Genomic DNA, 17,243 nt, shown 5'->3' with positions numbered 1-17,243 from the left:
TGCCGATGATTGTTGACAGCAGGATCGGGTGTGTGTGCTTACTGTTAGGAAATCACAATCATGCTTCCACTGTGTTGCTGTTATACTGAGGCTCGGTAGACCTGGCTTGATGGACCATCTTGGCCGCCCTGACTGTCCTTACCTGACTGTCAATCCTTGCTTGTGGTTCATTCACAGCCGCGGTCGCCACCCCAGAGAAATCTGGCCGTCCAATCAGTGCCCCCGTGATCCCACCCGCAACCCCAGGAGCGCCCACCTCCACCATATCTGCTGCCGCGACCATCGGCGTGCCGGTCAAACCGGAGCCGAGGAAGGTGGAGGTGAAGCCGCTGCCACCGGCGGTGGAACCCGTGCCAGAAGTTAAGGTACTGCTAAGAGCACTGAGGAGCTGAGAACGTGACCCATGAAACATCTGCTGGTTTGGTTCTGTGCCATGGTCACGTGCACAGGTGGGGGGAGGATGTGGGACCGGTCACCACATGTGCTCCAGTGGCGGGTCCTGCAGGGATTGACTTGCTCACATTGCTAAGCAATGGAGTAAAGGGGGGGGCAGTCTTATCAAAGTCGTAGTCATCAGTCTATATGTACAGTACAATGAAAAACTCTTCCAAAATTATGTCTGTGAGCCTAGTCATGTCACATCTCTTCTAAAGTCAGTCTGGTATTTGCAGCAATCATCAGATACACCCATGTGTTTTTGATTTGACCACCACCCTACCTCTTTTGCATAATCAATACCTCCTTGGGTTATGTAGCTAATTTAAATTTAATTGATTAACCGAGCTGGTGGTGAAATTTTACAAATACTTAGAAATGTTGGGGTGGCCCCAAGGAACAGTTTGGGAACCAAAGAGGTGTTTATCTTACAGTCCAACACAGTATCAGTAACTTTTTGGGGAACAACAGAAATCTATGTTGGTTTTTATTGTGTCAGCTTTACACATTTTCTTTGACTGCTTTGGACTTTTGCACGGTCCTGTACTTGTGGTGCAGCCCAGATACCCACAGGCTTCTAAAGGTCTTAGAACTCAGCCGTGTTTGAGGATTGAAACCCTCCCAAGTAGGCAGGTGATGCTGTCTTTGTGCCGCTATAGACACAGAGGGAGCAGAGAGCAGTCCGGGGGGTGACAGACACTAACGGCGAGGCAGGGCTGCAGGTTTGTCCAGCACCAGCCTGACTGCATGCTTGTCAGGTTCAGGTTCAGTGGTTGTTCAAGCAGTACTAGGTGCTGTTAGCGACATATGCTAACATGACTGCCTTTCTCTTCCCTGGGGGAGCTAGCAGTCACCCCGGGCCGACACGGAGCACGTGCAGATGCGGAAGGTTAGGTGCCCCCCCCCCCCCCCCAGTGTCTATGGTAGTCACCATTCCCCCTCATGCATCACTGTAGCCATCGCTGCATGCATTCTGTCTTTCCATCCATATTGTTTCAAGAGACAGTGGCCTGTTTTTGACTAGCTGCGTCTGAGATTGTTAGGAGGAAGTGTTTGTGATGTAACAGGAAGTGATGTCACGGAATGTGCCATGTGATGTTAATTCTGCCACAAGTTCAGAACCTAATTGCAGGACATTTTGAAGTAGTATGAAATTGAAACGAAGTGATCAGAGACTAATTGTAACTCGGCTTTGTCACTTACTGCATATTCTCATCTTCGCTGTTACAGCAAAGCATGCGCTCTTACTGCTGTTAGTACAACATATCGCAAGTTCCCCACGCAGCATTATTTCCAGCATGCTCTACAAGCGCTACCTCAAAGCAGAATGGCTGCATTATCCCTCATAGTAAAATACAGCGCTGAAGAGGGTGGATTCAGCCAGCGATGTGCTTTAAATGTGCTTGGGTCATAGATTCTCCTCGTGACACTGTCCAGATTTAGTGTCTGATGATTCACCATCTCATTTGTCAAAAGAGCTCCTTGGCCGTCTGTGAATGCGACGCATTTTCGCTGCCCCCCCCCCCCCCCCCCAAACCCGAAATCCAACCCAGCTGCCTGAACTCGCTTCTAATGAAGCAGATGGTTTTTTTTAAAGAGCGCTTCAGTGCAGAGAAGTGCTTTCGGCATCACTTAGTGTTACTGAACTTCATTGTAATTATCAGTAACACTGTCACACCTTCTTGGTATTAAATATGACGGAACCGGTTGCTGGTTTTCAATACTTTATCAGCATTAATATCAAAGTTAATGACATTAACCACAAATGTCTCTCGCCCCTTATCTTACGCACATCAACCTCCAGAACTTTTCTTCTTCACTTCTATTTTGTTTACGTAGAATATTACTGACAGGGCCACCTACTGGCAGTTTCTATAAAATTATCCCAAATTGCTAAATAAAATTTTGCTAAAGGAAGGTGAACTAAAGTTTTAGTAACTAAACTGAATCGCATTTCTGTATATCAATTCACCTTTCTTTTACATTAAATTAAGGCCATCACTTCAATATGAAACAATGTCAATCGAAATAATACACAACAGCAGTTTCTATCCATTCATGCCTATTTGGAGGATTGACATTATCAGGCTGAGGCTGTAGAAACGACTACAGTGCGTTGGCGACCGGCCCAGGATCCGGCCCCCAGAAAGCTCAGGGCCGTCGACGTTTTGCCACAGAAGCACAGCGCCCCACAAAGGCAAAACGCAGTAACTGCACGTTTTATCAAAACGGAGTTACGATCGAAACGGGTCACTTAGGCTCTGTTATAGCTTATCTAAGTTCAGCTACACTCCACCATGAAGAAAACAAAATCCACGCTAATGCTGAGGTAAAACCCTTTTTCTTGGTTTCACTCCCAGGGAAGCCACTTTTTTTGGGGTAGGACAGGAATATCCCGTCTCACTGGGGTCATTCTCAGGAAGCGGAATACTGTCTCTCGGTCCCATGCAGTGTCTCTCGCACGTCTCCCCCCCCCCCCCCCCCCCACTCTCCAGACCCTCACCATCCCTCCTGTATTGGATTTCTGTCCCACCCCCTCACCATCTCTGTCTGCATTAGCAGAGTTTGCTATGTGCCAGAAGGTGACAAATTCAGTTCATTTTTTCCCCCTCTTCCCCCACCCCAGAAAAGAGTGAAGAGAGTGGAGGGGGAGACGATCTACATCCGACACAGCAATCTGATGCTGGAGGTTTGTTTCCCTCTGCTGTCCGTCACCTTCCCCGTCCTCGCTGCCTTGCCGTTCTGCCGCCGCCTTCATAGCCCATCTCAGAGTGCCTCTCTGCTTCCCACGCACACCTTCTGGACAGGTGGGCCTTCTCATGCCACTGCGCATCTCCCGAGACACCCAGCTGAAGGCAGTATGACACCAGTCAGCGTCTCCTTCCTTCTGTGTTATGACTACTTCCACAATGTTGTCATTGTCAGTGGGAGATTTCCCAAAAGCCAGTTTATAAACCAGCTCCCAGCTCTGAGAGCGATGTCGGGACCAGTAGGGGGTGCAAGCTACCAGCTAACTACACAACAAGCAACCTAGGTTAGGGGTTTCGATTAAGACTTCACAGGCCATAAGTAATTCATAACGTAAAGACTCTTTATTAAGATTAATGCAGATGGAACAGTAAAATCTAACTGTATAAATATCCTGACTTGTAGCTCTAAATTCCCTAGATCAAACTCGATCGTCTTATAAAACATGTTACTGATATTAGCCCACCATACATAGTTTTATATAATTATCCTTTCTTGTTAATTTTTCTTCAGCTCCCTGATTTAACTGAATTCGCCTCCAAGTATTGTCGCAAGCCCCGAGCTAAGTGATGGAAGTCCAACAGAGGCTTCCCTCTAGTGGCATGGCATGGAACTGCAATTCCGAACAATTATTCCATTTCTGTTCCTGAAACGATCTTGCATACCTACTGTAAGAAGTTCAGCGTCACAACAGTGTCTGTCTGGTAGTATTTAAGGGAGCAGGGATGGTAAAACTGCTGGAAGGACTGTGTACTGGTGAGGTTAGTGTGAGATTAGGCGCACGGTGGGACGACAATGGTGCCGTAATGGGATGAGTGGAACGTAAAGGCTGCTCCCACTTCAGAAGATCCTCAAGGAGAAGAGAATCTCTGAAGATGCTCTCCTCCTCATTATAAATTGCATTCTGCCGACCTCATCTTCCTCTTTTCGGCGCTTTGCGATCCGCCGTAATCGTGCACATTTAGACAGATGTTCGTTTTTCTGTTGATGTGTCGCACATATATCGTACAACAGTTTCTGACACTTTCGGATTGGATGCCAAACCGCTTGTCATTTCTGCAATGACGAAGTTCAATTCTTTTTCTCCTCCTCCTCCTCCTCCTCCTCCTCCGTGGCAGGACTTGGACAGAACCCAGGAGGTGATTATGCGACACCACGCCAGTATCAGCGAGCTGAAGCGCAGCTTCATGGAGGCCATGCCTGAACCGCAGCCCAGCGAGTGGGACAAGCGGCTGTCCACGCACTCACCCTTCCGCTCAGTCAGCATCAACGGGCAGCTGCAGCCGGGCGACGTTGTGAGTGCACCGTCCTCGTGCCACGCCCACAGGCCACGCCCACAGGCCACGCCCCACACGCCCCTGCTGAGCTGCTGCCCTTCACGCCATGATCGTAGCTTCCAGTCGCACTGAGGCAAAGCTGTCGTAGTTAATGCGTTTATACATGTAAGGTCTCGCCTCTCTCTTCGTGCCATAGTCATACCGGTCTGGTTTGAAGTTCACTGCTCACTGCATGCTGAATGTGGGGTCTCCATTTCCAAGTGCGCGTGTGTGATCCCATAACACTCAGGCATGCTTCTGCACTTGGGGGACATTTTGTCAGCTGTCCTGAAGTCCCTTTGGAGAAACTCTGCACACACTGTTGTTATGCTCATAAAGCAAGCATTAGAGCGAAACAATTGGAATTGCAGTTACACGGTCTCTCAATGGGTGGTGCTGTTACACCACAAATGGTTTTGAACGGCTCATATTTGGGTTCATCACAGTACTACCGGTATGGAGCTTGCTTGTTATTCAGCTCGTCACAGTGGCCGCATGGTCCTGTCTCGAAGAAAGTGAGCAGGACTGGGAATTCTCAGCTACCCCTCTGATCCTGATGCAGAAGTGGCCTCCAACTATTGTGTTAGATGGTTTATTCAGGGTCCCATGATTGTCAGCTGATGTTGGTCAAGCTGAACTAAATCCTGGTAATTATTCTTGTTCTCAGAGTAATTACAGTTTTCCCTGCAGTGTTCTTTGGTTTGAGCTCCCATAGTCCTCTGTCATGTTTACTGGCTTGCAGACTGCGGTTTGCATGTCGGTGCGCATTTAGTGACGTGCATGCATGCATGTGGCCGGTGTCATCACTGTGACGTGACAGAAAGGCTTGTTTTTCTTTGAGTGACGGCTCACACGCCCAGTACCCTCGCCCACGTACCTCCCACTGGCTCCTGGAATGCCCGCTTTTGGCCCCCGCCTTGTGCTTGCCATGCATCGCATGGCCTGCGTCGCCACCGGAGCGCAGCTGCATGACTGCAATAAACCAGTTTTTGATTCTTATTTGTTTGTTTATCTAAACAAAAGAACAGCTTGATGAAGAATAACGAAGAACAGCATTCCCCGCCAGACAAAGAACGTACTGACCCTCTCTCTCCTCATGTTCTCTCACCCCAACCCCCCCCCCCCCCCCCCTCACGGGGCCTTGTCTTTGTTGTACCATCTCTCTCCCGTCTCACTTCCTTGATTCTCTAATCTTTTGCTTCTCTCCTTTTTGTTTTTTTTTACATACATATTTTTTTTTAAAGTCCTATCCATCCCTTCAATATCATCAAACTCCTCCCCCACCCCCCCCATCCTCCCCAGCATCTCCCAGCTTGGGGGTGTTCAAAGATTCGCCCCCTCGAGTGCAGGCTGAGCCCAGCCACTTCATCCGCCTGAACCAGCTACGCACGCAGTTTTTCCTTTCTTGATCAGGGAGACGGTTGCACTCTATCCGAACCCCAAATACCAGCAGACTAAGGAGCAAAGGCTTAACACTCCTCAGGGGCACGACCTCCTTCACGGAAACTGCCAAGTGCACTAGGGAGGGAGTGAACATCTCAGCCAGGCTTCTGGGCCTTTAAACAGACAGGGGAGGACAAAGCAGTACAGGTGCTGTTATAGTGAACATTGAGGTTCTTGGTAGGATGAACCTTGACTTGCTGTGACCCACGGCGTTGGTGCTCACTTCGACACAGCGGGGAGATCCAGGCCTGGCCAGCCAGAGCGAGCTGCTGTTAGTCTCCACTGAGGTTTTAATGGCCCATGACAGGCTGCTGGCAGAATTGGGCGTCACGTAGTTAGACTTCATCGTTCTTCTGTCTTAATATCTAATGTGTATGAGAAACTGTCAGTATTAACATAGAAAGTTACCCCAGTATCTTGTCATCCGACTTTTCTAGATGTAAACGAGGCAAGGTGCATGTTCCTACATTGTGGAATCATATCTTCAATAATAGAAAAATAATAATAATGTTACATTTCTTAACGTGTTTTATACGGCATAAACGGCTCCAGCTTTCAGTGTTCTGGTTTATATCTGAGCATTCAGCCAGCATCTCCATCTGATGATGACCTGACCGGGAACGACAGCCGCCATCCTGCTGACCTTGCTGACCTTCTCAGGGCAGGCTGAAGCAGGCTGTGGAACCCAGAGACAGAAAGTTTATACTGCATTTTTATTGTATTAAAGATTTTGTATTGTCAGCTAGAACAACAGTCCAAGTCTTGGCCCTGGAGTACACTGGGTTTGGTGGTTTGTAGTTCAGCTAAGCTCTTAATTGGACTTAATTTAGTCGTTAATCAAATTGCTTACATTCTTTTTTTTAAATTTTAAATTAAACCTTAACCCAAATACACTGCCTGTTCTCATTTTCCCGACGTTGCTTAATAATGTAGGTGGTAGGAAGGGAATAAATACAGATGTTTCTAAATATCTTTACCCCCCCCCCCCCCCCCCCCCCCCATAATAATATTGTAATTAGTAATCAGTTGTTATATTTTCATTTGGCACACTTGAACAATTAAAGAACGACATATAAGTTTAACAATGAATTTAGTTTTTGAGTTTTGTTCACACCAAGAAAATGTGTGACGTAAAAGTAAAAGTAGTGAAGTAACATGTTGCACGATTCGGTCGTGCGGCAGAATATCACAGTATATCTGAATATGTCCTGTTTAGCAGCCCACCAATGCTCAGCTTAGCTAGCAGGGCCACGGTCAGTTTTAGGACTGAGGTCGTCAGCCGTGTAAAGGCAGGGAACACCTGCAGAGCCGATGTTTGCCCCCGTCGACGGGTATGTCCAGCCGAGCCCCCTGCTCTACACACAGCTCTGTGTGTAGCTAAATGTTATTTTATGTCTCTGAGCCATACTCGCTCCTGCAGTGAGAGTATAATGTTTACAGTGTGAGAGACGGGGCGGTCAGGTGAAGGCAAGGCGCCGACTCGCACTCACTGCCGTGGCAGCTTGTCCCAGGCTGATCACTCAGGTGCTTAAGTAGAAGACGAGTTAGGCCTGCCACAGGCCTCACCTGCACAGCCAATCCGGGAGGAATATCAGCCTCCCAAATGTGTGCCTTTTTTCTGCTGAACCAGAACGCCTCAATCTGGGAGGGTCCCGACACTCCGCCAGCCCCCACACCGTGAAGCGTAACAAAAAGTATCAGATGTTAAGAAGTGGCGTCCGTCTCCCTCTCCCCTCCCCTACCCCCCCTGACCGCATCTGCCGTTTCACCCTCACCTCATCTCTTTGGTCCTCTCTCACGACACCCCCGGTCAGGGGGGCTCCTGGGGGGTGCCAGTGCGGGAGGAAGATTGGACAGGCCCTCCAGAGACGCCTGCTCCCAGGCCGGGTCTGCGGCCGACGTGCCTGTGGATGCACAGCTCTGCCGGTGCCACTTCCTGTCTGCCCCCTGCCACTTACCCAGCATTCCTGTCCACGTCCAGCTGGGAGAAGGGGGGAGGGGGGCTTCATGCAGACGCCGTTTCCACGGGGGGCAGGAGTCTCTCCGCGTTCCGTCTGTTTCTGTACCTTTCGCCTTTTCCAATCGTCTTTTTTTTTTTTTTTTTTTTTTTAACCCAAACCAAGCAGCATATAGGATCCTGCCCTACCAGCGAACGGGGGGGGGGGCCCTATTTTTATGAACTGTCAGAATCCAGCTACAACTGCGCTGGATGGATACGGAGCAAAAAGAGAACTCGCAGTATTTGAACACAAGAAATTTTCACCATAGAGTGTTTGTGCAGCACGCGGTTGCGAAATGGACTTACCTGAACTGACGCCGAGCCAACGTGATCGTTTACGACCCCCAGCTCCCTTTCCTTTGTCCCCAGGGTCTGCCTTCCACTTTTTCTGCCCCGTAGCTTCTCATGTTGGGAGGGAAATGTTTGCGGCAGGAGGAGGGCTGGTGCCGTAGATCATGATGCTTCTCTTTCTTGCATGAAACCATGGATGTACTTTTTTTCATTTTGCACGTGTAATTATGAACTCCGAAGGATTGCCATGGTAATGTGGTGGGGACTGTGGATTCTGCTTGGGTTTCATTGCAGATTCTGGTATGTGACTCAGAAGTGAAGACGGGAAGATGGTGCTCACCTCTGCCTCATTACAGCATAGTGAAAGCATGTTCTCCAACCTGGACAGCAAGTACTGAAATCCGCACTTGGTTTGAACCATATGGAAAGTTTTCATATGGGAAGTTTTCAAAAACCCAAGCCTGGCTCATGTCAGAGCAGAGGGGTATTTGACTGGAGCATTTGCACAATATAGGGTTAAGGTTTGGGTTAAAGGTAATTGTCACATAGGTAAAGACCCCTCGCTTTCACCTGGAACATTCCTGACCTGCTAGTTGGTGAACAAGTGGCCTGGGAGGCTGTAGACTTCCCTGTGTGTTCATTGGACACACCATGCATGTGACACTCAGTCAGCCAATCAAGCACAGGACCATGAATCCTGACCTGTCCACGGTTAAACGGCACTTTGTCCTCATTTTGGGTTTAATGTTTTGTGTTTTTTCTTCTATACTTTATTCGGCAAATAAAATTCTGTGATTTTGCATCTCATTCCACATGGTCACCCATGATGTAGTTCTTTGATCATCTCCCCCTTCGGTGATACAAAGACCGCAATGTGTCTGTAGAGACAAATGGGGCCACTTAGCAGTAAAACCCAAAAGTCCATGTGATGTGGGAACCTGACAGCTTTGCTTTGAGGAAATGCTGAAGCGTGATGATCAGAGGAATGAGAGTGGTGGTCCTAGAGGTTCTGAAGGTTGACCGCTGATTTATTGCGCAAATCTGGTCATCGTTCCTTTTTGAACTGCTGCTGCACTCAGGCTGGGGTCTGGGGTTCCTCCCTTTAGAGAATGTGTGTGGGGGGGGGTATTGGACTCTGGCAGTATCTGACATTTGGTTTTTTAAATGTTGCTGTGAATATGTCATAATGTGGGGATGTTGCGTGTCGAGCAGGATGCTGATTTGTATCATTCTAGCAGATTTTCCTCCCTTGCAATCTGCAGGTGGGGATTTCGGAAAGGGCCTTGTACTGTATCTCTGTAAATCTGTGCTTCCCCGTAGGAAAACGGTAATGAGGGTAAGAGTGCAGTTTTTTGGGGAAAGAAAAAGTGGTGTTGAGCTTTGTCAAACGCAGAAGCTCAAGCAGAAAGGGCAGTTAGGAGAAACTAGATTTGTATTTTTGGCAGGAAGTGTCTAAACTCGGTTCTGATCCAGAATTTTATGGTAGCCAATGAGCAGCGTCCTGAACTGCCAGTCGCTGAGGGGTCCTGACGTCTGGGGGCCACCTTTTCCAAATTTAGAATAAATGCTTCAGAGGAGAAGCACGTTAAGTTCTCATTTCTAATCTATCAAATGGATGAATGATCTGGAAGATGAAACTGATGAATGCTGGAGGTGGATTCTGATATCTTTGGAGCTTAGTTTCGGTTTGAGGGAGCTTCCAGTCTTTTAGCTGGAGTAGCTTGGACCCCTGGAGAGCCTGGAGTCCTGAAAAAACAATTGCTAATCTAGCTGGATGTTCTAGTAGTTTTGTTCAGATATTCAGCGATTTTGGGTAGTGATTTTATTTATGGGGGCGGCATGGTGGTGCAGTGGTTAGCACTGTTGTCTCACACCTCTGGGACCCGGGTTCGAGTCTCCGCCTGGGTCACACGTGTGTGGAGTTTGCATGTTCTCCCCATGTTGTCGTGGGGCTTCCTCCGGGTACTCCGGTTTCCCCCCACAGTCCAAAAACGTGCTGAGGCTAATTGGAGTTGCAAAATTGCCCATAGGTGTGCATGTGTGAGTGACTGGTGTGTGAGTGTGCCCTGCGATGGGCTGGCCCCCCATCCTGGGGTGTTCCCTGCCTCGTGCCCATTGCTTCCGGGATAGGCTCCGGACCCCCCGCGACCCAGTAGGATAAGTGGTTTGGAAAATGGACGGATGGATGGATTTTATTTATGGTGTTTACTTTCCCTGGACTTTGACACTGGCATGCGAGCAGACGTCCGGTACGGCTCTGTGTGTTTTTTTTATTTTTGTTTTTTTTGTGTTCTCTGGATTTCTGCAGCTCCATCAATATTCACCTCCTCTCTGTGTGGATGTTCTGCCTCTTTTTCTTCTCACCTCTGTAGAGCGCTTGCAGTCCCCGCGTAGGAGAATGTTGTGATGATACATTGGGGGAAGAGTCTAGCTTCGGCAGCATCCGAGGGGGTGCGGTCCTCAAACTGTCAGATCACGATGGGAGTGGGGTGGGTTCAGAACATGAGGAGGAGGAGGAGAAAGAGGAGGCGTGGCCTAACGCTGAGGATCCTCCCGGCTTGTGCGTCCAAGTGGAAAAGGCAACAGTGCCCTCCCCATCACCTGAGCCGCAAGGCCCTGGCGACTGTCTCCTCCCTGGCACTGAGGAGCAGGACCACCCGCCAGAAGCTGAACCCAATCCTCAGTGTGCTGTTGTGGGAGCCTCTCCCATCTCCTGTTTTGTGAGCGAGGGCCCGTACCTCATTCGCTGCTTTCAGGTACACCCGCCACTCCTGGCTCTCCTGTCACCCGTCTACACCAGCCTGGGGAATCACGCAGCTCTCCTCCGCACCCCGCAGCAGGCTAGCCTGTATCCCTCCCACCCCAGAGCGATGCTGATGGGTTGCTGTAGACGTTTGCAGACGTCTGGTGGGAGCGCCCCCTGCTGGTCGAGGGGAGGCAGCCTGCTGCGCGGGGCACTTGGTGGTGGTTTCACCGGGGCGCCGTCTCTCCCAACTCCTCCGACCCGCTCTGCGGACTAGCGGCGACTCGGTCGGACCTTTGCTTTCCGCCGTGGTGTTGGAAGCGCATTTCTGCTGAGCTTGGGTGCTCTCTGGCCCCTTGGTCCGATCCAGACCGGGAGGCCTAACGGGAAGATCGTGGGGAACCACTCGCTGTCCATCTCCAGTAGGGAACCGCTTTGCATGGTGGTGGGGTCAAACGGGGTCTTTCTGCTCTAGTCAGGAGGCGTCAGTAAGCGTACAGTGTCACGCCGCAGAAGAGCTTACCTGGTATTTTATTGAAAAGTGACAAATGCATTAGCTTCTGATATGAGCCAAAATTTGGGGAGCCAATAAGTTGGGAAGGTGGTGATTTGGTAGTTTTGGGTGCTGTGCCTATGATCAGAAGGTTGCTGGTTCAAATCCCAGGGTTGGCAGAGTGATTTCATGGTTGGCCCCTTGAGCTTGGGATAAAAGCAAATGCTAAATAAGAATAGTGTAAATGTAACTGCTCTCACTGCTTGCCGTTGAGGTCGATGTGTTATAAGTATAACTTTATCTGCATGCTGTTATGATGTGGGTCTAGAACCGCCATACTGTCTGCCTCATTCCTGTCATAGCCTCCCCTGGTAAAGACCCAGACTGTCACCATCTCGGAAGGCTCCACCTCCCTCCACACCGATATCTCCACCATGGAGGTCCCCATCGTCCACACACAAACCAAAACCATCACATACGAGTCGGCTCAGGTAGGAGTTTGCCACCGTCTGGGTGTAATGTGGACTGACCGCTACACAGGCCTAACAGCGACCATCCATGTGCCCCCCCTCCCCCCAGCTGGCAGAGCGTGACAGGGACTCCGACGTGCTGCTCGGGGCCCCCGGCATCACGTCTGAGATGGTCAGCAGCGCCACGACCACGCAGATCAGGAAGGTGAGTGAGGTAGCGACCAGCTAAGACCACCCGCTCTGATCAGCTGGCTGCCCAGAGTACTGAGGTTTAGGCAGATTAGGGAAACTGGAAGATTTTAGCATACTACTCTGCAACTATGACTCTTTATACTCAACTGGTTGGTTGAAACATAACCTTGGATTTGTACTTTCTGGACCTGAGCTTTCCACCTCTGTCTGTAACGAGTTACTTTTGTGAGTAACTTCCCCAACACTGCATGCACAAACATTTCCCACGGCCTCAGTAAATCTATTATTAATCTGTATATATTAACCTTGTATTACCTAATTTATAAACATGGTTGCTGGATGAGTAGTGGATCCACATGCTGAATAGATACTGTCACTACGTCTGGGTGCTGTCGGGAACATTATGGACCAGACAGGTCAGAGGAGCCCCAGAGTTCGTTTATAGAGCTTTTTATCCTGCTTCGTGGGCTAGAATAATTGTAATATGAAGTGCTGAGATCTCCCTCTGTGCTGTGAAATGAGTCCCTTACCGAGTCGTCTTTCTCTTCCTTCTCCTTTTTGACCACTCTCATCTCAGACGGTAAAAGGAGGCGTCTCAGAGACCCGCATTGAGAAGAGAATAGTCATCACTGGAGATTCTGACATTGACCATAACCAGGTTTGTTATAATATGTGTATTCCTCAGATCACTGCCGAAGGCTGGGATACTTGTGTGCTCGTGGGAATTGTACTTGCACAAAAATGTTCTGAGGGCAAAATGAAAAATTATTGGTTCAGAGACATAACCAATCAGATTGTAGAGGAGGTGGGTCCAAGCAACTAGAGGAAATGGGGCCAAGACTGATTGGTTGGTCCTGCCTCTACAATCTGATTGGTTATCTTTTCGAGCCAGTCATTTTTTGTTTTGCCCATAGAATATTCTTGTGTAAATAATGCGCCTTGAAATGAATCGAACTGCCTCTTCGGCTTAGGGATGATTCTTTGATTGTAGATGGGGAGCATAAAAGGGGCCATAATTTATACAGGGGGGCAACCTTATCATTAGCAAATAATGTTTTGAATGGTCGAGCGATAGGGGAGGGAGCCCTCCAGCTCTCAGCGGAGCAGAGGTTAAGTATTATCGTACTTCATACTTAGATCACTGTGTTTCTGCTCCTCTAGGCTCTGGCGCAGGTCATTAAGGAAGCCAAGGAACAGCATCCAGACATGTCAGTCACCAAGGTGGTGGTGCACCAGCAGACGGAGGTCAGGCCCGAGTAAGGTGCAGCGCGGAGCCAGCAAGGGTACGCGCCGCTCTTCCTTCAGCCCGTATCATGTCCTGTTTATACCTTGGAAACCTGCCGGTCCGTTGACGTGTACTGAAGACATTCCCTCACGTGCTTGTGGTGCTGAAGTTCTGGGTTGTTCTGTTCAGTGGAGCTTTTCTCCTTCCAGGGCGGCATCCAGAGGCTTGCTTCCTACGCCCCGCACGGCCGCCTGACCTCCAGCTTCCAGCCCCGCCTGCCGGATCTCCCAGTCAGCCCCCCAGCCCCTGTGCCTTATGCCCTGGGCTTCATCGTCCACAGCCGCCTTTTTTGTTTCCTCTCATCTTGTGATCCGGGTCTCTAGCAACAGATGTGACCCCCCCCCAGTGACCTTTTTGTACTGGCTTTGTTCTCTGGTTTGTAAACAAGTCTCTCGGCAGTGCTGCGGATGTTTGCCCTGCTGTAGTTTTGCGGTGGTGCTTCTCCGTTAAGCTGTAGCCGGGTGTCCTGCCTCCGCTGCTCCGGTGACCTGCTTACTGTAACCAGGGTTCTGCTGCATCTTTCACCTCTGATTGTAACACACTGTTTATTTTAAGCTTAATTTGAGTGGCCTTGGGTAAGTAGAGGGGAGTTCAAGCGAAATAACTCTATGAAAATGTCTATATTGGCTCCATCTTTGTGCTGCGTAGACAACATTTTAGATATTCTGGCTTTTAAATAACGTTCAAGATGACAGGTGCCTAATTTTTAAGTAGCAGAGAAAAAATATTTTATAACACGTCAGACTTTGGCCAAGTGTCTCTCCTCTTGGGGGGTGTCTCTGCCAAGAAATCCTTCTTAAGCAAGGAGCACATTCCGTGGTGCTTGATTGTGTGTTTACTCAGTTAAAAAATTGTTTTTTTAATAGTGGCTTTTAGCTTATCTGTGTTGTGTAAACAGCGGAAAACAAAAATGAAAGTGAACCAGGAGACACGTTTTGAAGATGATGGATCATATCATCTTCAGCTTTACTTCCAAGACAGAAATAATCGTGGTAGATATGAAGTCCAGAAGAGTTTATTCTTGTCCGCATATTGCTCTGCCCAACCAGAGCACCTAGTGATGGCGGAACAAGTCTCTGTTACCCACAATGGTGGGTTTATCACACACCAGTAGGAATACCTCATCAGGTCAGCCTCCCAACCGGGCCCGTGAACATCGATTTCCTAGTGGACCAGTGAGACCAGCAGATAAGTTCCCCAGTGGCTGAGATTTGAAGTCTCGTTCAACCCAAAAAAAAAGTTTGGCACGATCATGACACAGCAGAAAAAGTTTGATTTTGGAATTTCGTTTTGCCAAGTCACTGGAACCTCGAACCAAAGCGATTAGGCACAGTGGACTAATTTCAGAATTAGGTAATACTAATTTGATAGCTTTTCGAAACGGCAGATCATGGCCCAGTAACTTTCCTCATCATCACTGACTTTCCCAGGCCATGTGAAAACGTCAAAGACTGCAGTAGATCAGTGTCATCGCCGTCTAGTCAAATTTCCATCCGAAAGGTTTTATATTGTGGCCAGCCACGTTTATAAATGTCAAGAGAATGAGATTAGATTAGCGTTCTCCAGAGCTTTGCGTTCGTTCTGTACTCACAAACGTATTGAACAAGTTTGAGAATGTTCCAGCATTCAATATGGAACCACATTGAAACATATCAGAAGCTCTTGTCTACAGCAGGTTTTACTGAGAAAACATGGAAGCGAATCAGAAGGATCACGTTCGGTGTCACCATCCACTGTTTGAACCCCCAGCACAACATGGGGTTGAATCAAATATTCAACCTGTATTTCAAGCTAGCAAACAGTCGTCTGGTATGCTGTGACTGAGCGTGGTGCACTGGTATCGGTACATTGTAATTCTCTGTGACCTCGCCTGGAGCTGTTGTCAGTGACGTCCGCTGTGTTTTACACGCGGGTAACAAGAGCACAACCGTCCTGCGGGTGTTGATGTGTTTAAATATTTATTATGATTATTTATTGTCCGGAGAAGCGTCCTCAGGGTTGTGACTGCAGTAGCAGCACTGTCTTCGCAGGCTGGTGATCTGCTCACATGTCTGTCAGAAATCCTCCAACCTGTGCGTCGATTTTCATTTGAAATGCCTTGTAAAGTGTGTCTTCACCCCCCCCCCCCACACACAGCAGGGGCCAGCAGCATGATTGTCTCAAATTGTGTCCTGGCTTTGTGTTAAAATCAGCAATGTTTTTAACGATGTTTTTTTTTTTTTTAATGCTTCAGATCAAAGCAACGCAATAATTCCATTTATTTTCTATGCTCTTTTGCTAAAGAATACTGGATATCGCATTTTTTACATATATTTATTTTTTTTTGACTGCCAGAATGAAAAAATACCATTTGGTTTATATACCATTTTCACCCCTGACTATTGTATAGAGTAGATGCTTATTTGTCTGTGGGCTTAAATAAGAGGAGACATTGTGATGGCCTGTGCTGTGTGTGTGTGTGTGTGTGTGTGTGTGTGGGGGGGGGGGGGGGCAGTGTCATCCTTTTTTTTTATTGTTTATTGTAACTGCAGGAAGAAATGAGAATAGATTTTACAGAATGCTTTCTGCCTGATTGTTATTCGAGAAACTACAAGTCTGAAAATAAAGTTTTAATCGTGTTTAAGACGTCATCGCCGAGGTCCTAAGAACGTGTCTGTGTGCGAGGAAAGAGGCTTTTTAGTTCCTGCTTTTATTGTTTAACTAGTTCCGCTATGGAGGTATCAGAAGGCAGAGAGGACAGCAGCACGCACGTCCTCTATGGTATCCTCCAAGTGTGTGGGGGCGCCGCTGGCCCAGGTGCCCAATGGCGCATCTGCATTTGTCAGCGGGAGAGAGGGGGGCCGCAACTTGGCGGTGCACTGAGGCGTCACGACGCACAAGAGCCCGGCGGACGCATTGGAACACAGTGGGAACAAACGCCAAGCAAACTCGTTTACTCCGTGACCAACAGGAGTCTGTCCATCACCACCTACGCCAGTAGAAGACGACAAGCTGATGATGTAAACACTGGCGGAGAGCATGCAAGGCAGCGGCCGAGATCAAGATCCTTTTACCTCGGGCTTGATAGCGTTTGCCCCTGAATAATCTTCAATTTCCTGACAAAATATTCCTGCGGATTCAGTGCTGCGCAGTCAAAATTTATTAAGTTAAAAGCTATTAATTTTGGCAGATAGTTGATTGACCCCAACCTCCTCGCTCCACAAGTTTGGCTGCTGTCCAGACTGGGGAATGGTATGGGGGTGTGGTTACCCTGATGGATTCAGCGAGCCTTGTAAAGGCTAAATTGTAATCTACACGGTCAGGGAACATTATACAACCGCTCCGCAAATTGTACCAGTCGGTTGTGGATTGAAAGTGGCGACCCAGCGGGGGGTCGAAGGAGACATCAGAAGGCTCAGGCTTTCTATCAACCCCCTCGGTCCCGGGGCATTACAGCAAATCCGGAGAGTCTTTGGCGTGGTAACTGCCGACCTGTGGTCCGCTGTGACAGCTGTGGTTGCAAGCACTTGTGTAAGAGATTCGTCATAATCTGGATTAGTTTAGACTGCTGGTCTGCTCTGTACTTTATCACAAGCGCAGAGGGTTACACAGCTGCAGACCTGCCTCTGATTTTAAAGTAAAACAATTTTTAGACAGAAGTCCAAAATGCTGGGGGGGTGGGGTACACAGCTGCAATTTTTATCGTTTATGGAATTATTCTCCTCGAAAACGAAATCAAGCCTTTAGGTTTGTATCTGGCTAGAATTTATGTATTAAACCTGCATGGCCTTGGGCACCAGCCTTCTGCCGTCACAATTCTCTGCAGAAAATACACACCAAGGCACAAAA

At 48.5% G+C, this 17,243-nt stretch overlaps 1 protein-coding gene across 10 annotated transcripts in view; it reads left to right on the top strand.

Moving 5' to 3' along the window:
* The window catches only part of epb41b (erythrocyte membrane protein band 4.1b), a 46,144-nt gene extending 30,099 nt beyond the window's left edge, over positions 1-16,045 (top strand). For 8 of the 10 annotated variants that reach the window (XM_049025054.1, XM_049025055.1, XM_049025052.1 and 5 more), the window contains 11 exons: positions 178-365; positions 1,095-1,157; positions 1,283-1,324; positions 3,062-3,124; positions 4,302-4,478; positions 10,605-10,988; positions 11,831-11,959; positions 12,048-12,143; positions 12,708-12,788; positions 13,292-13,413; positions 13,565-16,045. In XM_049025054.1, coding sequence (XP_048881011.1) covers positions 178-365; positions 1,095-1,157; positions 1,283-1,324; positions 3,062-3,124; positions 4,302-4,478; positions 10,605-10,988; positions 11,831-11,959; positions 12,048-12,143; positions 12,708-12,788; positions 13,292-13,390 — 1,322 coding nt within the window. In that variant the 3' untranslated portion in view covers positions 13,391-13,413; positions 13,565-16,045. The remainder of the gene's footprint in view (positions 1-177; positions 366-1,094; positions 1,158-1,282; positions 1,325-3,061; positions 3,125-4,301; positions 4,479-10,604; positions 10,989-11,830; positions 11,960-12,047; positions 12,144-12,707; positions 12,789-13,291; positions 13,414-13,564) is intronic. The other 2 variants (XM_049025057.1, XM_049025056.1) reach the window with 2 other exon arrangements.
* Positions 16,046-17,243: the final 1,198 nt, after the last annotated feature.

Source organism: Brienomyrus brachyistius, chromosome 9 (assembly GCF_023856365.1).
Source record: "Brienomyrus brachyistius isolate T26 chromosome 9, BBRACH_0.4, whole genome shotgun sequence".
NCBI classification, from domain to species: domain Eukaryota; kingdom Metazoa; phylum Chordata; class Actinopteri; order Osteoglossiformes; family Mormyridae; genus Brienomyrus; species Brienomyrus brachyistius.
This window is presented reverse-complemented; position numbering and strand designations above follow the sequence as displayed.